The following is a 25728-nucleotide window of genomic DNA, read 5'->3' as shown; positions in this document are numbered from 1 at the left end:
ACTTTCAGCAGAATGAAAAGGCAAGTTTTGGCCACAGCTCTGGTATTTTTCTGTGAGGAGAATGGAAAACTTAATCTCCATCTCAGGGTGAAACTTGGCCAGTGTTGAATTTGGTGAGAACTTTCTGACCTTGTTGCTAAGACTACTCTAAGATCTTCATGCTGTTTTGCTTCTCTTTGCCCTTCATGAATGTTAGGAAGGACAGAAGGGAGAAGAGAATGAGGAGAAAGAATGAAAAGAAGGAAGGATTATTTCCCATTTCATTTCCAGGTACTTCAGGACGTAAAGTTTTGGGGTGGATGGAGATAAAAGAAGGTGGATGAGTGAAGAGAAGGGGATTAAAAAGCAGAAGAAAGGTTGATGGAGCATGAGAAGGGCAGAAGGTGAGGAAAGACTGAGCGAATGACTGAGAGATATTCGCAGCAGTTATGGAGTTGTGATGCACGTATATTTTAATCTTTCTTTTTAAAGTTTTGGGGCAAATCTGCTGTGACATGTAAGCGCACACACATAAATAAATAAAACACAGCTTGGATTGCAGTTTCTGAGATTTCAGAGGTGAACCAGAAGGTTCCAAATACACCTAGAATCTACATCCACAGCCCATTGCATTGTTCTGTGTGTGCAGTTGTGTATTTTCTCTGCAGTGTAAATGTCTTTTATCGAAGGTCGGGTTCATGGTGCTCCAATCTCTCCCAAAAAAGAGTAAATGTTTTTGTATCGTCTTCCTCTCTCTTGTCACTTGCTCACTGTATCCTCTGTCGATTTTTATCTCTTTCTGCTTTCCTCTTCCTTTCTTTTGCTCCCGTCCTCATATCCTCTTTCCTGAAGAATCCGGTAGCTGCTGCAAATAGCCGATCAAATGTGGGTCAAGTCTCAGCTCGCAGGTCATCTCATAAAAGTTGAAGGAGGCCCGTGACCAAAACTAAGCTTCACTGAAGTTCAGCTCTCTGGGCATAAAATCTGGACTGATATGAGCGACTGAAACTGTTGGAGGTGTCTGTTCTGTGCCTATTAACAGGCTGAGAAAGTGGAGCTTTATGTTGAGGCCTTAGTTTGTTTGAGAAATTCACATATTTCCTCTCTTGCTGAGAGGTGGATGAGACTATATCTGTGCTTTTGTTTGTGTGCTTAGCTAATTACAAATTCAGGAAACTTGAACTATCCCTTAAATGTCAGTTTTGCAACCACGGGCACATTGATGTCTTGAAATAGGAAAGGATTAAGACAACAGTTAAAAAAATGCCAATATTACTAGGTCTGCAACACATAACAGTCAGTCAGATGCATCAGAACATCTGTGCCAGTTAAGAGGAAAAGCATCTTCAACTTTCCTTGGTCAGAAAGCTTCAGAAGGACACAGAACAAGAACCCCACCTACTTTTCAGAAACTGTTCAAGTTATTTATGTGAACTTTAAGCACGAATAAGTTTTCTCTTTGACACATACAACTACACTGTTTTATTTTAACATTTTATCTTAAAACAAGGCGGTGAACAGGCAAGAAGAATGTGGAAGAGAAATGAATTTCTATTACATGGCTAGCATGGCGTGTTTGTAGTTCCCACAAGGCTAATTGAGTTTTGGGACCTCAACAAAGTATCTGTCATTCAACTGTATGATATATTTAAACCTTTTATTACATATCTTGTGTTCATTTGCATAAAACACTGGGTGAACCCAGTTACTTGAACATTTTGCAGCTGCTCAGCTGCTTAAGAAAAGCTTAGTTTGATTGATTCATTGATGTGTTTAATAAAGCATTCTTCTGGGGCTGCGAGATAGTCTAGATCTTAGAAGGAACGCAGGCTTAATCTCCACAGTCAGCTGACAGGCTGTTATGTTTGTAAACACAAACATGAGCCGCAGATGTGTGAGAAATAAGCAGAACTGCTTCTAAGTCACTTATTTTAAGTTACGGTAGATGAAAGTCAGCTTAATGATGGAAATGAGAAATGTATCTAACTCGCTATTCTCTCCAGATTCATTAGGATTTAGGAGTGACCTTATATTAATTTTTTTCCCTATGAGATCAGAAACTTAGCAACTTTGCTGTTTATGTCTTATAAATATTCAGGTATGATAATGCAGAGGGGTTATCGGGTTCGGTGTTCTACAGGGAGAGCAGCACAGATGGACAAAGAGACAAAGTTGTACATGTAGGTGTGTGTGTTTGCAATAAGGGCACCTCAGTGAAGAAGCTTTAGCATTAAAATCTACGGAAGTTGGATCCGTACTGGTGGCATCCTTTGTTGAACTTCAGATTAAATGTGAGTTTGTGTGTGTTTGTGTGTATGTTTTGTGTGTGTGGCCGGGCCTAGGCGCATATGGTAGCAGTGTGACTCTATGTAAATACAAACTCTATAAAGTTGAAACAGAGATGAAGGACACCATCTGGCCCCAAGTTCATTTTGTACAACCACAAGGACATAAGCAACACCAGAGAGAGAGAAGACGTAGGACCAGAGCGTTTCATCAGAAATCACATGCTGCTGCAGACGGAAGCTGCACAGATCACAAAGCAACAACAGGAGCTTTGTGGTGTCATTACAATCTGTCACAATCTGTCTTCTGCTGTTGTAATTTGATTTACCTGATGTTTTCACCCTCCCAGTTAGAGTTGTTGACCACATGCAGGCCTAGCGTTTTACTTGTGGTAAACTCGGGCTCACTGCCATTCATAAACTGCAGCAGTGTACTACATTATGAACTGTGGCGTGAGTCAGTGTTTCATCCAAGAAAGTTGTTCAGGGTCATTTGCCAGAAAGCAATCCCGAGGATATTAGCTGTCATGTGTCGTAAATGATGCCACTGTTTTCTCTGCTGACCTTGCACAGTGAATTTATCCAGGCAAAATTAATGAAACTGCACTCTGCCGCACTGCATGAGACTGCACTGTGTTGTATTACACTGGGCTGAGAGCATCATGGTGAACGGTCATATGGTATATATTGAGCATGTAGCCATTGTTTCCACTAAGGTAGAGTGTGCCAGAAAATCCGAAATATAAACAGGATTTCAGACATTTTTGTGTAATATTTCATCATGTAATCGCAGCTCCACTTTAGATCCCAGTCTGCTTCTCGTCCACCATATGGCATCTCATTCAGTTTTGCAACATTAAAAACAGCAGAGATGAGATGCATCATGTCTATATTGTTACTGTGCTGCGTTGTTAGTTCCGTGTAGGGCTGCAGCTATCGATTATTTTAGTAATCAAGTACTCTATCAAGTATTCTGATGACTAATCGAGTAATCGGATTGGCATGCACGCTAAAGCATCAAAAGTGGAAGTAAGCGCACTGTGCAACAGAAATAGCTGTCCTGGTGGATCACCGGTAGACATCTGCGGTGTATAGTACATATATAGTATCGTACAGAGATATTGTACATATATAGTACAGTACAGAAACATTGTACATATATAGTATTGTACAGGGTTTTTCGACTAAAACTAAAGCCATTGGAACTCTGCATGTATTTAGTTGGTGATGCAGAAATCACATAAATATGTTGGTTCGTTTAAACTGCTGCTGATGCAGTTGATAGAACACAAATAAGAAAACTGATCAATTTATTAGTATTTATTACAGACAATATTCAATCAGTGACTTTAGTTTCACTTTGATTTGGCCCTAAAAATTTAAAAGATTTCCTTCATTATGGGACAGTGTCAGACCTACAAGCACTTTAATACAGTACATGTTTGAATATATGAAGTTTGATAGTTATATTGTTCATCTGTCTGTTAGAAATAATCAGCTGCACTGATTGGTAAAGCAAACACATCAACACACATTTAACAATTTTTTCCTGGAATTCCTGTCTGACATCATTTCCAGTTGCAGATTTTTACTATCATAAATTTTTATGTTCCTTATTGTTCTCCATTAAAACAATCTGTTGTCGATTGGTTCATTTTGCAGAAAACAAGTGAAATGATACGTTAAATGCTCCTGTTTGTGTGAACAAGCTTGAAGCAGAAAGTCTGAAAGTCTGAACAAAGAAAGCTGAAAACCACCTTCATACCTGTTAACTCTGACTGATGTTTTAGTTTTTGTCGACTCACACAAAGAAAGCTTGACGATGTTAAACTGTCCTCGTAGTACAGCCCTCTGATCTGGTAAAGGCCATTAACACGAGAAAAGCTGCAGTGATTAAAATAGAGGTGTCCCATCAAATTTAAAATCTCCTTATGATTCATTGATCATAAGCCAGGGTCCACATAGGATGAAGTCTGAGTCTGGACTCGGACCACGGTCCATCAGTTAAAGACTTTGGGTTTAAACGATGACTCGATTCAGAGAATTTTGACTTGAAGAATTTTAGTAATTATTGAATAACTGGAGGAACTGTTCCAGTCCCATTTCAATGAGCAACAACTTTGATGTAATAAAGTTTAAAAATCTGTGACCATTCAGAGGATTCTATTATGTGACAGTTTGCAATGTTGACTGTGTTTTCTTTGAGGGGAAATTGAAACAGTGACTGAACATGAGCACTAAACTCCATGTGCAAAGTTGTCATGGCATCTTTTATTTTGATTCACTATATGTACAGTATATGCATAAAGAATAGTTCTGTAGCATAAGGTTGCTCTCACAGTTATGGTTTGGTCAGTTGGACTAGGCAAAGAAAACAATACACTGTTTTCCCTTAGGTAGCAGGAGCTGTAAACAGTAAGTCATGTGAACTGACAGGTTGGACAGTTTTTGCAACGTCATCCTGCATCATCAGCACTAAAACTGACTCATCAAATTCCAGGAACAAACAGCAGGTCATGCAATTACAAATAGCTCGAAAATAACTCCAGGTAGGAGCAGAATAAAAATTTAAAAAATTAAAAAGGCACGTTAACCGTAGTATGAGGAGATAGTGCCTGGAGTCATTATTCTATTATTTCTAACCCACCTCAAAGGGGAAATCATAAGAAAACAAGATGGTTACCAAGCTGCCGAACACTGCAATGAAACAGCTTAAAGCACAAACATAAACTCAAATCTTGTGGTGGTTTGTTTTACTTTGACAACACAAACAAACAGCACCAGAATCTGCTCGAAAGTCTCCTTCACACAGAATCTGTTTCATGTTGCAGCCTCAGTCATGTTTTTGCCACTTTATTGCCACAGTAAATTAATTTTGAATAAAAAAAGCTCATCCTTAGCAACAACAAACAACTGTCCAAAATACCAGGGAGCTGAGGATTTAACAGGAGCTGTCCATGGTGCTGAGGATTTACTGTAATTCGCACAAATCCAAATCAAAGTGTGCACATCCTGCAGTTAAACAAACGAGTGATGGGTGACAGAATACGTGTGAATTCAAACATGCGTGTTTGTGTGTTTGTATGTTTGCGCTCCTGCTGTGCTGTGTAAAGAGAGATGACGATACAGATCAGAATGAAGCAAATCTTTGCTTGTGTCTGCCCCTGAGATCTGGGTGTGTTATTATCACACGGTAAGAATGTCCACAGAGAGAGCAGTGTTATGATGCAAATGTCCTCAGACACTGTGGTGTAAAATGCAGCTCTAAAGGTACCAGAATCCCTCAGCCTGCAAACTAAGGAACCTCTAGGAAGACACACATGAGCGGCGTGTTGATGCTAAATACTGCTCGAATATTCACATAATGTACTGGTGAGTGTGTACATGGTACAGGCCAAAATGAGCAATGTGTGTCCATGAGAATGTGTATGTGTGAGTCCCTGTTTACCCCATCACAGGCTTGTATGCGTGTGTGTGTGTCTGTGTGTGTGTACAGAAGGTGTGTACTCATGCATACATGTTTATGAAATCTGTGTTTGTGTGTTTGCATGTGTGAGTCGGGTATTCCAGTAATGATCGAGCCTCGACTCCAGCTCTCCACAGTGATGCATCAGTGTAGCTTTAAAAGCCTGTTACCATGGAAACAGGCAACCAGCATACAGGTCTGATACACAGACAATGGCCTCTCTCTTTTTCCCTCTCTGTCGTGCTCGTTCTGTCACTTTGACTCTCTCTCCACCCTCCCGCTCTGCCCATCTTTTACCCAATTTTTTCCTCCGTTCCTCTCTTGCCACATCTTCCCATTCATTCTGTTTCTTGCCTCGATTTTAATTCATTCATGTCTGTCTTCCCTCTGCAAGGTTTCCCCCTCCTTTCTCTCGCTCTCCCTCTCTTCATTCAGCCTGACGTTTTTACCTCTCCCTCGATTCATTCATGTCAACCTTGTCACCATGCCTCACATCTCATTCTCTCCTTTCATCCCTCTCTCCACTTGTCACGTCATCCCCTTCGCCTCTTTCGCTTCATCCATCTCTGTCTACCTGCGCTTCGTCTCCTTTAATTCCTTCTATCTCTATCTTCTCTTTCTGTCCATCTTTTCCTTCATTTCCTCTGAGCTCAGTTTGTCGATATAGAGCTCTAATGCTCACTAAAACATGGATGCACACTCACACACACACAAATAAAACCCAGGGATATTTGTTATAGCACACAATTAAAAGCAAGCCTTTGCACAAGCATAACTGCTGCTACAACATACGAGCACTGACAGGTGAACACTGATCACCTCATTACAATGCAATGCTCTGCTGGGAAACCTTGGGTCCTGGCATTCACCTGAACACTACTCTGAAACCCACCTAAAGATTATTGCAGACCAAGCACCATGGCAACAGCATTACCTGATGTCAGTGGACTCTTTCAGCAGGATATTGTGCTGCCAGACTGCTCAGAAACAGCTTGAGAAACTCGACAAAGAGTCCAGGTTTTGATCTGCACTCCAATTTTCTTATATCCTCCATCCTCCATCAATAGAGACCACACACTCATAACCCATGGGACCCAAAAGATCTACATCCAGATGTTCCATGTCCAAAGCTGTTTTGGGCAGGCGGTTTCATGGTTGTCTTTGTTTGGTGTAAAATATGTTCCTTGCATTGGTTGTGTCCATTCTTCAAAATAAATGCTCGATGTGTGCAATTAAGCTCATGAATTATAGAGACGGTATACCAAGAAGTGTGGCAGATTCTCGAGAGCAACAACAGTTGTGGGCAAGCTCTGAAGTGAAAGCTACAGATTATGTTGATAGTAAAGGGTAAATACACCTTGATGGCTAATGTTAGTAAGCTTTGGATATTTGGTCAGAAAGTGCTCTTTAGCTCTCATTACTAGGATGATTCTCTGCTGCAGTTTCTGCCAGCAATTGTTGCCATGCAAAGCTTCCTTGAACAATATAAGAACTTCCTTAAATGTCTCCATTTTTGTCTATGTCATACACAGCTCAGTCGACTTCCTACTCGATATGCATCCTAATGCTCCAAGTTAAGTATGCAGAAAATGATGTGAATAATACTGCTAGAATTACAGCTAATCTTGTACATGAAGTGTAGATACACAGCACTTACTAGAACATGCATCTCTGTGACATAAAGAGTAGCAGACAGAAGGGACATAAGCAGACATGAACATAATCTCTTACCTTGCCGAAGCTGCCCTTGCCCAGCACCATCAGGAAGTTAAAGTCGGCCAACTTCATGCGATCCTGGTTGCCGTTGGAGTCAAACCGGGACGCAGCATTGGCAGACTTGCCTTCTGTGTTCTTGCCTGGACCAATCTTAGCTCTCTAGATGGAGTAGAGAGAAAATGGGAACAAAATTAGGACCATAGACTATACAGTTTAAACTAACAGAAGGTTAAGTTGGTACTAATGTAATATAAAACACTGGTAAAAAGTTTGGGTTCACTTACAAATATCTTTATTTAAAAAAGAAAAGTGTTTTTTTCTTTGGATATTAGAAAGAATGCAGTTTTCAGTAACTTCAACATGGCTTCCCTTGTCAAACCCTGAGGCTGCGATCATCTTTTAAATGCAGTCTTTGGTGGTAACATGATACAATGACTGTATTAACATAAAGATTTTGCATAGACATACATTTACATCCAATGCTTCACAAAACAATCAACTACAATTTCATAAGTCACAAAAAGCAACTGTTTAAACTGTTTTTCAAAATTTGGGCCATTTTAATATTTAGAGAGAGAAGTGAAAGTGGCAAGTATGTTTAAAATGTACGTTTATACGCTTTTTTCATTCAGTTTCATTTATTCTGTACAGGAACTTTACACTTCATGCCACACTTTCCATAACAAATATGGCCTCCCTGTGAGTCTGCCACTCTATTCAATCGCAACTGTCACCACTTCCCTTGTTTCTGTCCTTCAACCAGACTCTCTCACTGAAAGTTTTCATAGCATTTCTCATTCTCATGCTCGCCTGTGTCTCTGAGTCTCCATTTATTCATGTCTATCATATCACCACTTCCCCGTCTCTGTCCTCTGTTCACTCTGTACTTCATTTCTAACAATCTCTCAATTTATACTCCGCCTCGACCTTGTCATTCTCCCTTGTCCCGTCTGTCGTAAGAAACTTCCATTATAATCTTATTCTCTACTTTGTTAAGTACATCTTATCTTCTTTGATCTTATCTTAAATTGCTGATCCGCACCGAGGCTCTCTGCACTCCTTCTGTCCTGTGCAGTTGCAGCAATTTCTCCACTGGTGAGTCTTGACAAAGCGAAGCATCCGACTAACTCTGCTGCTCCCTACACTGCTAGTTTGGAGTGATGCAACCCGAACAATTTTCGACTCATCAATGGATAAAACGTTTTATCTGTCTCCATCTGTTCTCTCTCTCACACACACAAACACACACACACAAACAAACACACACAGAGAAACAGCAGAGGTATTTGTGCGCAGCAGAGCATGCTGAAGGCAACACTCTGAAAGCCTACAGAGATTAACGCTGCTCTCTCTGTCTGCAGCCATGTGTCCAAGTATTTTTGTGATCATTATAAAGAATGTGCATGAAAAAGGATGAATGGAAACAAAATGAAAAAAAAGAATGTGATTGAATGTCCTCAAAACTTCATTATATCCTGCATATCATCAACAACACCTAACTACGGAGGTCCTCAGTTTATGACATCCTCGACCTACGGCGTTTCATTGTCACATCAGAACCGGTTACAGATGGGTCTTCGGTTTACAACGTACAGCGTTTTGCCATTACATTGGAACTGGTTATGTGTAACTAGTTGGTGAGCGGTGCAGACGAATACATTATCACGCAGCGCTGTAAGACAGCTTTGTTTACATTTACCGGTTGTACGCCATCTTGGATTGTGCTACATTTGCTAACTTTTTGCCCTTTATTATGGCTCCCAAGCCATAAGAAGTCCAGTTGTAAAAACAGTGCAACATATTCTGTTATCTTCTTGGAAAATGACTCATACATGCAGGAAAGTCATTGGTATTCACGACTTTTCCAAAAAACTGATCGATATTGTGATCCGCATAACGGCTTTGTTTACATTTTCACTGCAGTTCCAACTTGCGGTGAAAATTGACTTATGTCAGGCCGTAGGAATGGAACTCTGACATAAGTCGAGGACCCCCTGTATGGATACTTCAGTTTTGGTAATCTTGCAGTATTTTGACCAGATAAATAACACTAACCAAAAAAGTGCATTGACTTTTAAGATCACACCTGCTGTGGGTTTGCTGTTATAAAAGTGTGGTGTGTGTACACCGCTCTCCCTTCAGTGGGGAGCAAAATCCATTCAGATCAATCCACAGTGTAGTGAGTCTGATGAGAGAGATTGGGCAGACTGTGGTGGTCCGAACATCAGTGGTGTAGCTGAAGGCCGAAATGTCTTGCAATAAGCTCTTAATGTGTTTTTTTGAGAAGTCAAACTCAACTGAACGGAGCAGAAAAAAGAGTCTTCACTGCAAATGAAAGTAGCTTTTAAAGTAAAAAGAAAAAGCATTTTTGTTCCTTAACTTCCTTTAAGTAACATTTTGAGTTTGACTGGGCCCATGTGTGTGCGCGCATGTGTCCAACATGCATTATTTATTACTTGTATGTGCAATTCTGGATGAAGTGAAATGGAGGCATGGAGCTCATGTTACCAAAGTGAAATTTCTCCGTCTGTCTCTGTGTCTTTCTGTCTCTCTGCTATCTCTCTGAGAGCTTCACCCCAGAGGTTTTGTGCATCTGTGTGTGTTTGTGTGTATTTGTGAGCGTGTGTGTGTGTGTGTGTGTGTGTGCGTGTGATAGCTGCCCCCCTGAGAATTTGTCTCAGTGAAAGTCTGAGGACCGTGACCTTGAGGAGATGAGGGGAAAGAAAAACAGATAAAGAGGGAGAAACACACAGGGGGGCACTGAAGGTGACAGAGGACAAAACAGATAAGTGAAGGAGAGAGAGGGAGGCAAAATCAGGAGGAGCGAGGAGAAAAGGGAGAGAACGGGAGGATAAAAGGATATAATACCCTCCCCATGAAGCTAACAACTCTTAAAAGATTCTGTTTTGCTGCTCTAAATCACGATGTGGGCCTGCAGCAGAGGAGACTGTTTCATCCTCCATATCATGAGTGCTATCAATCTTCTCATCTCACCATCAGCAAGAAAATTATTAAGCGGGTTTCCAAATGTGACACTCTTCCTTTAAATCATGGGAAGAAAACATCACACTTGGAAGAAGAAACATATTTTCAGCAGCATTTCATTTTTCTTCTTTTGTTTCATTATCTATCTTGCAAGAAAATCTTTCAGATAAACACTTTTAAAAACTCAAGTCTGTCCTGCAGAGTTTAAAGCAAGAACAGCAGAGGATAGAAAAGCAGATTTATCCTCAATCGTCACTACTAGGGCTGCATGATACTGACAAAAATTCACACTGGGATATTTTATGATTCTGCTATATATTTTGCAACATGAAAATACGGGAATTTTCACCAGATTGCTTGAAAGAATTATTGTAAAATGATTAGGGTGATTTTAGAGGGAAGTGAATTTGCATCGATTTTTTTTTTACAAACTTTACACTTTTCAAAACGTTACTGTGAGGACGTTTTTGTGTAGGAATTGTTTTGAACCTTTCTCATACGATGTAAAATATTGTTGTGCTTTAGATGCCATTCATTAGTTGTGCTGCCTCGAGTAGTGGAAACAATTGCTGCCGACAGAAAACCTATTTTTGGTCAACATCATGGCATGTTTATGGCCAAAATGACAATAGTGAATATTTTGATCAATATTGAAGTAAGCATATTTACTAGAATTACTGTGTTTATTGCATTTTTATTTTAAATAATGAAGGTTCTGCTTTACCTTTCATATTAGGCTCCATTCCTGATAATATCTTTGCATCAAAATGAAACCTAAAATAAGATTCTTCTTCCCCTGAATTCAACACACCTCCTGGATTTAAAAAATAAACGAACTGTACACAAAATTCCTCACTGAACATCTGAATACTGACTGACACTACATTTTATGTAGTTGTTCTCTGAACATGGAGGCTATGGTAGAATCACTAGCAAAATCTCTCGTCTGGACCAAGGGTATGACCTAAAACAACTTTTTAAAGACTGAAATGAGTTTCTGTGGGTGTCAGTATTGCACGTTCATTTACTTGTAGGAAGCCACTGATCCAATTTGCAACCAAATCTTCTTTTTTAGTGTTTCTCTCCTGTTCGTCACCTGTTTCGCCTTTCACATGTGGAGCCTACATGTCAAGAAGCTCTGTGTCTTGCAAAAAAGCACAACAAAAATCTGCGTACATTATGTTTTATCAGACAGACGAATCTTCTAGTGGGAATATGATAATCGTGTGAGTATTCTTTTCGTATTGATCAACAATGAAACTTCACTGTGAAGTCTCTGTGAATGCTCTTAGGCCATCATTTATTATCCGTATGTGTATTTCATGGACCAGAATATTTGTTGCTGTGGAACTATTTCTGTTAGTAGAGTAACTTTCCGGTAGCTCTGCATAATTGTTGAAGAATTGCCTAAAGCAGGGATGCCAAACATGCGGCCTGCAGGCCTATAACTATAGGCTATAGGCTATATTTATTTAAAATAATTTCTAGACCATGACAAGTTGTTTCAGAAAGTGAAATATTATATTGTTATTTTGTCAATTTGTGTCTCATTTTTGCAATATTTTGTTTTGTTTTTCATCTGACTTTTGTCGTTTGTCTCATGTTTTTGTTGTTTTGTTTCTTGTTTTGGACATTTTGTGCTTCCTTTTTATCTGGCTTGTGTTTTTTGTCTGATTTTTGTAATTTTGTGTTGTACTTCATTTGTTGTTTTTGTGTCATTTGTGTCATTTTGTGTTTTTTGTCTCGCTTCTGTTGTCCATTTTTTGTTTTGTCTCTCGCTTTTGTCAATTTTGGTCTCGTGTCATTTGCCCATTCTGTTGTAACTTTGTAACTTTTGTCTTATTTTTTGTCTCTTTTGTTTTGTTTTTTGTTGTTTGTCTCATTTTCTATCGTTTTGTGTCTGTTTATTTTATGCTTTGTCTTGTTTTTTTCTTTTTTCATCTGACTTGTCATTTTGATCATAAAGTAAAATACTACATTGTTCTGTTCCAGATACCTGGCTGTGACAAAAAATTTTGTGCCTTTTTGTTGATACACTGTGATTTGTAAGTTGTAGTGTGTAAATGATGAACTGAGGCATAATGTTGTTGAAACTGAACTTATTTTTCTAAAGAAACTTCAGCTTGTTCATAATGTTTTGTAAAAAGATAGTTCCTTAAATGTGAATATTTTCAGAATGTACTTTTTTGCACTAAAACAAAGAAAAACATTTGGATTTGTGGTTATTCATAGGTCATTTTGCTGTGATTTTACTGGACACTTTAGATCAAACGTGGCTGAATGTGGCCCCTGAACTAAAATGAGTTTGACACCCCTGGTCTAAAGGGTCAAAAGTCTGAGGCAAACCAGAGAAGAACTCAGTGTTCTTACATAGTATGGAGACTGACAACAGAGTCACATTTACATCTATGTACAGAAAAGATATTCCTGACTGTTCACATTAAAGACGATTACATTTCTACTTCTCCTTTGAAAATCTAGATGACCTCTGTTATTAAATTCAATTTGTCTGCAAAGTGTTAAGTGCTTTCTGGGTTTAAAGATGACATCCTAAACAGTCGATGCTAAAACGATATATCGTGTAGGCCTTCTTCACTTTGTGACTAACACAATTTAGAAGGAGTCTCTCATATTTGTGGCTTGGTATCAGCAAGACAGAAGGAGAAGAGGAAAAGAGAAGGGATAAAAAGGAAAAGCACAGAGTGGGGTTATCCTCACTACTGCCAAATGTGTTAATGAGTGGGCCTACTGGTCAGCGCACACACATTCATACACACACACACACACAATCACACACACGTCTGGACCTGCAGTGTGCCAGACCGGATGGTACTATAAGTGTGCCTGCCAACTGCTAACAGCTCTCCCAGAGTGGCCCTCACTCAGACACACACAGATGCATAGTGCTCACACACATTCACAAACCTTCCATGCCGACACACACACACATGCACACACACCTCAAACTTCTGCCGTAGCTCCTCGTTGCCCTCCTCCCCCTCCGGAGCGACGGGAACGTTGAAGTACTCGCCTTCTTCCTGGGAGAGCAGCTTAAACCTGAAGAGACAGAATATTTCCAGTCAAATCAATTCCCAATTAGTTTATACAATATAGGTGTTTAAATGTTGCCATTAGCCGAAGCTGCTGACAGTTAGCGCGCCGCTTTAAAGTCCTAAAGAATAATCAGGTGATCATTTAGTAATTCGTTCTCCTTCATGGTGATCTAGCAGAGCCTGATGGAGATGAGCCCATAACACAGCTGAGACGATACACAATCAATAGAATATAATTTTTCATATTAGCCCACATTTGGTCCACTAAAGCTGATGCCACTCTTGGCTCAACCTCATACCTCTCGGCATAAACACCACACTGAGCACTTGTGCTGGGTGTTAATGGATTCAGTAACATAGATCTCAGCTCTTTACTTTAACACTGCTGATAACGTTTTAGATTTAGTTTTTCTCAGGAAATCTGGGATCTCAATCCTCAATCAGTTAGACTTTCAACAACCAAGAGATCAGATCTGTATTTTAAAGCTTATCCAAGCTAAAATATTGCACAGGTAGACAATATAACCGGCAATTTCTGTGCAGCAGCGTGCTTGTTTTGAACCCTTGGGGGTAGCAGAAATAACCTGTGTACACAACCCAGACATGGTATCAACTTTAAAGTTGATAAGGCAAAGTTGCTGGCAAACAAATTCTTATTTGCACATCCAGCAGACATGAAGCAACACCATTTATCTGGAGCTAAGTTTCTGGCAAGTATTTGACTTTATAGCTGCTAAATGCCCACGTTCACCAGCAACAGCTTATCGAATCTGGAGACAATCCAAGTAGCGAACCGAAGCTGTAAGCCAAAGGAATGAACCGAGAGACGCTATAACGTTCTGTAGGAGTCAAGAGGAAGCTGCCTCTGTGGAGTCTGTGAGTGACCCTGTTCACACTCAAGCGGTAATTTGATTCATTGTTAATAAGACAATGCTGATTAGAGTCAGAGGCCTTTGCACATCTGAGCAAATCAAAGGGAATCAAACAGTGCAACCATTTTATGAGATCAACAAGCATGAAGCTTTACACACATTTAAATATATATCAAAGTAAGATTACGCTACAAGCTCAACTCTTTCAAACACTATTTCAAATACCACCCACAGAACATATAAAAACATAAAGAGTTTTATTTATTTTGTTTATTCCACTCTCTCTCTGCAGCCACTGTGAGGCTTTGGAGCTGCACGGAGACGTAGCGGATGAAAGCCTACACTCGCACAGGTTCTCTCTGAATATCAGGCTTTTAATGGCATCTCTCCACATCCACCATTCCACCTCAAATGCTGGCATCTCATTAAAAAGCCTGACAGGGCAGAGTCAGCAAAACAAGAGGAAGATAGAGAGATATAGAGGCTGGGCTACAGAGAGAAGAGGGAGTGAGGGTGGTGAAGAGATAAAGAAGCCGAGATAAAGAGACGGGCTAGAGTTGCTCTGGCACCGAGTACAACCAGAATAAAAAAAGAGGAGCTCCGACTAAAGTATTTCTCCCACAGTGCAGTAATGAACAAGGTCACCTTCACTCTCCCTCCTCCTCTACTGGTGCTCTGCCTCATGTCTTTCTGCTCCCTCTTTCATTCATCCCTTCATTCCTGCTTTCATCTCACCATCCGTCCACTCCTAGTTTCTGGAGCTCTGAGATGCCGAAGGACAGCGATCCCATGAAGTCGTTGCGGCTGGTCAGGTCCCAGTCCCACACCTCCACAGACAGACGGCGGTCTTTGTCGTACTCCTTCAGGTGGCTGGATTGTTAACAGAGATAAATGTACAGTTAGTGGGTTTAATATTGCAGCCCTATCTCATTAAAAATGCTTTAACTTTTACTGCACATGAGAGAAATCTTGGATTCCTCATTTACAACAATCTGCAGCCGCCTGCCATCATTTCTCTGATAATCACATTCATAAATACAAGAAACATAGTAATAATTGTCTGGAAGGTTTTCATAAATTCATTCACACTGCATGCATGAACCAGTTTATTAACACTCATCTTTCATCTCTTATTTTCATTTGTTGGATGGATGCAAAAAGTGCCTTTCAGACTGAACATCTGCAGCGAGACGCCTGCAATTGATAATCTCAGTCTTCTCTCATGCAAACTGTGATGAGGCTTATTAAGGATGTTATTGGAGCCAACTGCAGCAAACAAGCCCATAAGCAAGATTTTACAAATATGAGAAGCCAGATGTTTTTATCTGAGCGCCAGCGGTTACACACGCTTGGAAAGATGAGCATCATGTGCTGGTCTCAAAACACTGCACTGAGTGAATGAGAGCAATGAAAGAGGAGAATAAAAGATAAATGCAAAGGGAAAAACAGACTGATAGGTGAATGAAATAAGAAACTTGCTGTGATAAAGCCTTACAATTTAAAGGTCTCATTCCAGGTGGGGTTGAGACAGCATTTTATGGTCTTGGTCTTCTGTTTACTCTCGCTGCGAGGATCTGGGATCAGTTTGAGCTTCACATAGGGGTCTGACAGACCGTTGGGGTCCATGGGAACCAGGTTCCTGGCCTCTTTGACTGAAAGGACAAACAGAAAGACAAAAAGAAGACAGCAGAAGAGAGGAGGGAGGTGAGAGAAGGAAAGAAGAAAATGAAATTAAAAATCATTTCAAGTAGCAACATGAGTTACTTCATCGATGAATAAAAGCCGTAACAGAAAGCTAAAACATTTAGAAGTTTCCATAAACTGAGACAAAAATCGAGGCAACTCACAGAGAGTGAAACATAGAATATGTTGGACTTTTGCATACAAAAAAGAGCAAATGTAGGTAAACACAACCTTAACAGTTACTTAAGTAAAATGAACAGTAAGCCTCCTGTTACCCCTTGAACCCAAGAAGTCATTAGGGGTTTGATCTTCAAAAAAAAAAAAAAAAAAGCCTGACCAAATGACACCATTTATCAGAGCCAGAAACTATAAACAATCATTGGATATTTAATTTCGCGACAGTTCTTAAACTACTCATTTCTGCTGTAAACAACATGTTTCACTGAACATTTTGCCAAAAAACAAGTTTGCACTAACCAGATTCTGTAAAAAAAAAAAATTGCTGTGGATTATAAATGACAAGCTACTACTGACTCAGCTGCAAAACAGTCGTGACAAAAAAAAAGTGGGATTTTTCAATTGAACTGGGATGAACTGCAGGATGTGTTTATCCAAAGCAGAGAGCAGGCAAGTCTAGAAACAACTTTAAAATGCAAGTAGCAAAATATCGATACTATGTGGATGTATCACATTTTCCTTACTTCTAGCATTAATGGCATAATCAAGTTATACATTATCCATGGTTGTGCTGTTTCTATACAGATGCAGGACTTTATATTGCAGGAAAAATGAGTCTACAGTGAGTATAACTGTGACATGGAGCTGTTTGGTGCTTTTAGTTCAGAGGGTTAAAGTGAAGAAAATAATCCTAATAACCACTTTAATACATTCATGGTAAAAGTTCTAACTACAAACCACTCACTGTGCAGATTATTGTTTATTAAATATCATAATAAAGAATGAAACTCAAGTCAAGAAGAAAATGGTGACAATAAATGTCACCACTTCACTGCTTCATGGATGATTATTTACCTACTGGGTAAAGCTGCAGTGGATGGTTCTGCTAGAAAGATAATTATTTACCACACGTTTAAACTACATAAATAGAAAGGTGTCAGTGATAAAACATTATTTGCATCCATATTTAGGTTGCTAGATTTTATTTTAAGCCTTATGTGTACGTGTGTGACCTAAATTCTGAGAGCGCTTCCTGTCGGTAATGTATTTACCAACTAATTCTCCCCCTGAAACCAACAAACAAAACAAGCCACGGTGAACTTGAGGGACACACTCAAACACACCAGAACCCCTTGTTGCATTGGAGGTTACAGCTTTGGGGTTGCCAGATCTGTCTGTAATGACCATGTAGACAGATGAAGGTTGCCAGTTCCAACACTAATCCTCCTTTTGTGGCTTTCTATTATTGGACTGTAATTGTATTCCAGCGGTGTAAAATCCCCTGTGAGTGGAGTGTGTGTGTCAAACTGTGCGTGTGTGTGTGTGTGCAATTATTGTTGCTGGTCAAGTTGTGAGGTCACATCCAATTACCAGAAGCAGGGCTGCTGTGTCTTAAGCAGCTCACTGGGGTAGCGTTCAACACAAATAAACACACAAGAACCTTCCCTCCCACACACAATAATACACACAATACCCACAAGTACTTAGCAGATGAAGCTCAATAATTTGTGTTTTGTAGGAAATGACAAAGGAAAAAGAATGGTGGAGGAAACTATGAAAGGCTGAGGTGATGATGTGCAATATCGCTTAGAAATTATGCTAGGACAAACTGTTGGGTCATGTACCACATGGCCAATAGTAAAAGCACATTAGATTCTCATAGATGGAGTCTTGTCCTAACTCTCTGCAAAATCAGAAATTAAAAAAATCTGAACTTGTAAGAACTTATCTGGATATTTTTTAATCAATAAAAAGTTGCAAAAATGAGATATACTATAATGCACTGCTCTGAGTAGCAGCAAGTCCATGTAGCTCTGTAGGCACACGTTTCTTTAGTGGTGTTTGCACATTATTTCACAAATTAATTTCCCTATTTTCCTAATCAATCAATCAATCAAATTTTATTTCTATAGCCCTTTTCAACAGCCCAAAGGGTGACTAAAGTGCTTCACAGTGAAAAACAAGACAATAACTTAAAAACAATACAGTAATTTAAAATCGGACAAACAATCACACTCGCACTCACACCTACGGGCAAATTTAGAATAATCAAATAACTTCATCATATTTTTGGACTGTGGGAGGAATACCCAGAGGAAACCCACGCATGCAAAGGAAGAACATGCAAACTCCATGCAGAAAGATCCCGGGCAGGCCGGGATACGATCCAGGGATCTTCCGCTGACTGGATGACCTCAGAGCTCTTTTTTGGTCCTTTAAAGTTAAAAGCTCAGACAAATAAAGTGGAGCAACACCGTTAAGAACTTCAAAAGCGAACAATAAAAATTTAAAAGGAATTCTTGGCTGGACTTGAAGCCAGTGAAGAGCATTAAGGACTGAGGTGATGTGCTCACGTCTGGGGGTGTTTGTTAAAAGACACGCTGCAGCATTTTGCACAAGTTTCAGGCAGCGCATTGCAGTAGTCCAGTCATGAACTAATGAAAGCATGAATGATTTTTTCAAAGTCGGTACGGTTTAAAAAAGGCTTGACAATTGAAAGGAACTTGCTCTGACATCAGTGTCAATTTGTTTGTTAAATTTCAAGTCTCTGTCAAATATCACCCCAAGATTTTTGACTGCAGGTCTCAAAGTCATTGAACCGAAACTTGATACATCAGTATCAGCACCCCAAAACACAAAGCATTCAGTTTTGTCCTCATTTAAAAGCAAAAATTTACATGTGTGCAACTGGATACCTTAAATTTCCCCAAGGGGATGAAGAAAGTATCAACCTGTGAGCTGTCAAGATGCACTTCTACATTGCTGTCATGCCTGCATAAGCAAATAATAAAAGTAAAACACACAAAAAAAAAAATTTAAAAAAAAAATCTAATTCCTTAACTCAAACTAAAGAGTTCACCTCTGCAGCTCCAGTCTACACAATTAACATAACACAATTAACACCCAAATGTAATGATGGCTCATACCTCACAAAAACATCCTGATGGGTTCATGCTCAGAAGCTTTAATACAAATAATTCCACCTTAAAAACCTGCAATCTGTGCTGAACAGCTGACCTGCCAGGTGTGTAGGAGAACACTATTTACCATGAGATCCAGTGCTAATGAAGATACTGTTGCTGTGGCGCGCATCACTCTCAATTTAAAGCTGCACTGATCATTTCTTCTGCTGTCTGATACTGTAGGTATTTATTAAAGTCAAAGGAAAATTTCTGACACACAGCATTTGCATTCAGCAAATTCTGAATAACATTATTGTAAGATTCAGGCATTAATCTACCACTTTGTCTGAGTCACATTAATTACTCTATTTTGACAGACGTGTCCATATATTATGTAACAGATATCTGTGGGTGGTGTAACGCTACCTGGACACACGCCAGGGCTTCATCAACCCTGACTGGGTGACCTGAAATTCCCGATGAGTCCAGGAAACATCGCCGATGATGTGTTCAGGTGCATTAAGATGACACACTCTATGTCAAAAGGAGTGCAATCGATGTGAGGGAGAGGTACAACCAGCAATAGACATGACAGTTGATTTGTGATGCTGCACAGTTCTGGGTGTTTGCACCTCTGCTGACTGAAGAGACACAAACTGAGGCTTTTGAACCCTCAGCATTTTTGATTCTGCATCAATCTCTGTGTGAATAAAAGCTCTACTCACTGTAAAGAGTAACTTCACTGCCTGTAAAACATTATTCTCTCCTCTATCCAATACTTGACATTGGGCTTCTCTCTGTTACATTTGTACTAAAGACAAGGGATATGTGGTGCTCTGGATATTCAGGGGAAGGACTCAGTGGTGGCGCTTAGACAGGGTTAACAAACTGGGGAACATTATTAAACATCATCGACACCCTCTTAAAACATTGGCCTAAGTATTTTTTTCAGGTTTTTCAGAAAACAGAAAAAACTGAACCACACCACATTGAACCTTGACCAAATCCATTATACTACAGGAGTGGAATCGCATTATCTGTTCAACTGAGGATGTAGGCGATTTGACCAGAGGTGGCCATCATCATGAGGTGATGATGTAGGCAAAACAATAACTGTTTTCAAAAACTGACTGGGGCCATTATTTTAGGAAATTGACGAAACACGTTTGGCATCGTACACTACCACAGAGGAAAAGAAAATTCAAAAAGATCTCAAAAATGAGATCTGCGTGACACCAAACTGAGACTAAGGTTTATTTCTCCTGTGTCTCATTTTTTTTCTCCAGAGCAATAACATGCACTAAATCTCAGTTTAGTCTCCTTTAAAGTTTCAGAAGAGATCTCAACAAGCTCTAACATAATTCTCAGAGTTTCTCAACTTTTGTGTCTCTTTGTGATCTCAGGCAGAGAAATCAGAGATCTCTCTAAAAACTCAATCTATTCTCATCCCAGCTTCAGTTCATGCATCTCATACTAAGCTCAGACAGAACAAATGAAGAGATCTCCTCAAGCGCTCATTGAATTCTCAGACTCAGATCAACGTTTTGGTTGTTTTTAACCATCTATCATGTTGACTTTATTAATCCACATGATATTTTTTTAAATTATGGATTAATGTACGCAAAATGAATTGATTGAAAGTTTATGCTTGTAGGCTGCAAAGACCTTCTGCTTTTATAGTAATTACATGTTCTATGAATAATCTTAAGTATTCCATAACATGTAATTCATTTTTTTTTTCATGAACCACATAAAACGAATTGTAAAATAAAAACAAGAGCAATTTATTGGTAACTTGAGGGCAATAAAGTTACTATTTCAACAAAGTACAATATCAGAATAAAGCCCTGTTTATTTGTCACTTAAAAATACTACTACCACTACCATTGCCTCCAATAGCGGACACATTTGTGAATATAGTTAGGAAAATAACTATCAAAAAAAGTAAACAGAATGCCACACTTTTGATATTTGCATTGCGGAAATTTCATTTCACACAATGCCAGCAAAAAACATGGTAACAATCTGTTACAACAATCTGGACATCTCAAAATCAATAATCTAACAATATTAACACATGTATCACCACGGTGGGCAGCATGGGTCAGTGGGTAGAGTGCCGTCTTGCGACCAGAGGGCTGCGGTTCCATCCCCGTGCTCATTTTGAGGTGTCCCTGAGCAAGACATCTAACCCCTAATTGCTCCTGATGGGTTGTGTGTGTGTGTGTGTGTGTGTACTTGTACTTGCTACATGGTGAGTACCATTTTCTGCATTTAACTATCAAAGTGAGGACATTTTTACAAAGTGAGGACATTTTGGCCGGTCCTCACTTTGAAACAGCCATGTTTGAGGGTGAAGACTTGTTTTTAGAGAACAGGTATGAATTGAGGTTTGGTTAGGGTTAGGGTAAGGATTAAGTTTAGGCAATCAGTTGTGATGGTTAAGGTTAGGGTAAGGCTCTAGGAAATGCATTACGCTTATGGATGTCCTCACTAAGATAGAAGTACAAACATGTGTGTGTGTGTGTGTGTGTGTGTGTGTGTGTGTGTGTGTGTGTGTGTGTGTGTGTGTGTGTGTGTGTGTGTGTGTGTCTCACATGTAGCTCCAGTATTGCTCATTTTCTTTTCCAGAGGAGAAATAAAGGAGCCATTAAAAACACTGTATTGAGATTAGCAAGGTATCTCCCAGAAGTCTCAAGTATGACTCCCTCTAATTATCCTGTCTCACCTATTTATCCTAGTGAATTTTAGGAGAAACATACGAGAAACATTTTAGACAAAATAGAAACTAAAATGAGGCTGACATGAGAATCTCAAATTTGTCTCCTGAGCTGTAGAAGAGCAAGCTTTGAGTAGTAAAATTTTCCTCTGGGACCATTCAAAAATTTAGAGTCACACAAGTTATTTCATGTCTTTTATGAAAACTCACATTTTTATTCATGTGCTAACACAATTACACAAAGATTTTTTAAATCATCAATTAGCTTTTCAACACCATTAGCTAAAACAATGTGTCATTAGAACACAGGAGTGATGGTGCTGGAAATGTTCCTCTGTACCCCTATGCAGACATTCCATTAAAAATCAGCCGTTTCCAGCTAGAATAGTCATTTACCACATTAACAATGTCCAGACTGGATTTTTGATTAATTTAATGTCATTTTTATTGAAAAAATATGTTTCCTTGAAAAATAAGGACATTTCTAAGTGACCCCAAAATTTTAAAAGATCGTGTATATTTTCTCAGTAGTGAAGGGAAACAACCTGCCTGAAGAATGCATTGTTACGCAATAGAAAAAATGGCTTACAGCTATCTGAATGACTTCATAAAAAAATAAAAAAAATAAGGAGATATCAGTTTCTCTGCCACCCCAGTGTGAGTAATGGTCTCTGCCTGGCCACCCCTATAAAAAAATTGTCTGGCTCCATCACTTGAGAGCAGATAAAACATTCTAGTTCCCAATCTCAAAAGACACTGGACAACTTCTGAGCAGGAGTTTGATTCATGAGTCAGCGCTGCGTACAAAAGTGAGACTAACTCTCTGTTTTGCCCCCAACTCAGATTTAAGAACACTTCAAATCTACAATCTGATTTTTTTCTTTTCCTGAAAGATGATGAAAAATACATCCAGAAAAGTAAAAACTGAAACATAACTTCTTATTCAATGGTCAGTAACATTCAAGCAAAAACGACAGTCCCTCACAGATGTGCACACAGACAGCTGCAGACTCCACAAATGCATTGTTGTTCTAATTTTACAATTTTCTAGTCTGCTTCATACATGTGCAGTAGATCTGCATGTATCTGTTCCATGCATGCACACAATTAATCACATCAAAACGGCTCATTTTTTTTCTAGTGCATGCACAGTTGCGGGTCATTCCATAATCAGAGGACATTTTGTGTCCCACTCGCTAAATTTCAAATAATCCTTGTACAAAATACTAAAACATGCAGTTGTTGTGTAAATCTAAAAAACTAGGAGAGAAGAATGTTTGAATTTTTTTTAAAATACCAAATAAGTCTGGAGTTCCCCCTATAATTCCATTTCCAATGTTCTTTTTTTGGTAGCATTTTTTTTCATTGAAGTCTCTTTCAATTGCGGGTACATTTTTTAAATCAACATAATATTTTAAATAATAATTATTATGCATGGAATGTGTGTTCCATAACAACCCTGTTAGTATAACCCTTTTAGCTGGCAGGCGAAGAAGAAAGCAGTGAATCACATGATACGCTGGAATTAACATCATCAACCAGCTAAATATCTAGCTTCTCCTCCTGAGAAAAAACTAACATGGGCTAGCAACCTTGCTACTGTGATTAGAGTAGGGTTAGCAAATAACAGGTAAAACATGGGAAAAAATGGCACCATTGATGTGTAAGCTGAGCCAATCAAGCCTTTGATATTTTACTACCTAATATTGATGAATATGTAGCAGTAAACTGTAAAAGAGAATATTATATTTTTCAAAAAATTTGAAGCCCAAATGTCCCCAAGTTCTGGAATGACCCTTGTAGTATAGCGGCTCCACAGTTACAAAAAAATTGAAGGGTATGCATATGACCTCACTATGCCTTGCATTTGTCATCTCATGACAAAATTATGTAATTTGGAACCAAGTGGAACCTTGTGTACTCACAGATGTTTAACCTACAACACTAGTCTTCATGAATGTGGCCATAATTGTAGTCACTTCCCTCCAAAGCCACATGGACTGATGCGCTACACACTAGACCATCATGAACACTTACAGCTCCTCTCTGTTTACAAGAATTAAGGCTTTACCCCAAATCTGAGTCAGTCAGATTAAAATATACATGCGCTAGTCCAGTAATACTGCCAGGTCTTGAGTCTGTGTGTCAAGACATCTAATTCCTGATCTCACGGACTCAGTACCAGCTTTGATCTCCTGGAGAAAGTTTTGTTCAACAAGTAGTGCAAATGTGAACTGAGAAGTAGAAGAAAAAATCAGCATGTATTGCTACTTGTTTCAGCCAAGGTTAGTAAAAAGGCTGTTTTATACTGAAAAAAAAAGTCCCGCACACTGCTACGATAAAACTCAAACTCCTTTTTCAGAGTTAACAGCTGAAATGCTGTGGGGAACATGCAGCAATGCTTCAAACCAGGATGGAAAGAAGAGCTTCCCAGTGAGCTCGCACTGTGAGAAAACCTCAAGATGTCAGAAAAATGAGGTCTTCATGCTGTTAAAGCATTATTCTACGCTAAGCTCCGAGAGGTTAACCACAGCACAGACCCACGGGCAGCATTAAACCCTCAGCGGAGCAGAGCAATAAATATTAGATGATGCCTGTTAAAGTGACCATCAAATGTCGGTTGAATAGAGTGGGTAGCATGCCAAATAGTCTCAAAGAACGTTTACAGTAAATACACGAGGATGTGTGCCTTTTTTTGTGTTCTGCTTGTGCACGTACGGGTGTGTAATGGCCATGTGACTCTGTATGCATGAGTGAAATTATCGCTAGCATACGAAACGCGCTAATTGCAAGGAACACGCAGGGGTCTGTGTGGAGATAAGAGTGCAGTAACAGCAGAATACCGGATGGCCACAGCTGCGTGGGTGTGGGCAGTGCACCTTCTCCCTCGTGAAACAGCCTCACTGAAGCTTTGTAGGATTCCTATGCTCTGTCCAGCTTCTTCTTTCTGGCATATAAACACCGAAGCCTTTCCAGAAAAAGTAATTGTGGCTGATGACAGCATTCATGAGTTTGCACGGGCTAGTTTATGCCTCACAAAACAGTTCTTTGGGATGTTTCTTGAGGCAGTTTTTTGCAGTGTGACAGTGTACATATCCCTGCTGCTGACTGGAACAAAATCTATGCACAAAGTAACAAAGGTTTGTCAGCAGAACATTGCACTGCACTCAGATGATCAACGTTATTCGCTTCACCTGCCAGTGGTTTTAATGTTGTGGCTGATAGGTGTAGTTTGGCTTGTCTGGACAGCTGACAACACAAAGATGTTTTAAAATCTGAACTGAACTGAACGCTGTAGTGCCATATTTAATGGCTGTTTAAAGACAGATATTGACTTGATTCTCGTTTTAGCTTCCGTATTTGTACTTGTGTTGCCGGTCTAGCTAAATCAGAAATCACAAAAGACTGTCAAATGACACAGATCAACTTTCCACATATTCTTCATTTGGTTTACATACTAACTTACTAGTGCCAATAACATATTATGAATAAATCTCTGGTTTCCATGAGTATTCAGTAGTCTCTCAGTGACTCTGGTGTTTTATGCAACATTATGAATACCTGGATAAACACAAGTCTAATCTGGTCAAACTGAAGGAGCATAGTAGAGCCTGAATTCAGCTTTTAGGGAGAGGTAATGCATTAAACCACAACTCAGTCCTGATTCTGTTACATATTTAATTACTGACTTTGAACATCCATCCATTATCTGTACACCACTGAATCCTCATTAGGGTCATGGAGGTGCTGGAGCCTATCCCAGCTGACTTAGGACGAAGGCAGGGCACACCCTGGACAGGTCACCAGTCTGTCACAGGGCTACATATAGAGACAAATAAGCACACTCACATTCACACCTACGGACAATTTAGAGTAACCAGTTAACCTCA

At 39.4% G+C, this 25728-nt stretch overlaps 1 protein-coding gene across 2 annotated transcripts in view; it reads right to left on the bottom strand.

Annotated features, from left to right (window-relative positions):
• prkcbb (protein kinase C, beta b) overlaps positions 1-25728 on the bottom strand; it is a 163562-nt gene that overhangs the window by 72134 nt on the left and 65700 nt on the right. For both annotated transcript variants that reach the window (XM_051941083.1, XM_051941082.1), the window contains exons 6-9: positions 15852-16008; positions 15092-15226; positions 13392-13488; positions 7462-7605 (exon numbers count right to left, since the gene is read on the bottom strand). In XM_051941083.1, the coding sequence (XP_051797043.1) occupies positions 7462-7605; positions 13392-13488; positions 15092-15226; positions 15852-16008 (533 nt within the window). The remainder of the gene's footprint in view (positions 1-7461; positions 7606-13391; positions 13489-15091; positions 15227-15851; positions 16009-25728) is intronic.

Source organism: Acanthochromis polyacanthus, chromosome 21 (assembly GCF_021347895.1).
Source record: "Acanthochromis polyacanthus isolate Apoly-LR-REF ecotype Palm Island chromosome 21, KAUST_Apoly_ChrSc, whole genome shotgun sequence".
In the NCBI taxonomy this organism is placed as follows: Eukaryota; Metazoa; Chordata; class Actinopteri; family Pomacentridae; genus Acanthochromis; species Acanthochromis polyacanthus.
This window is presented reverse-complemented; position numbering and strand designations above follow the sequence as displayed.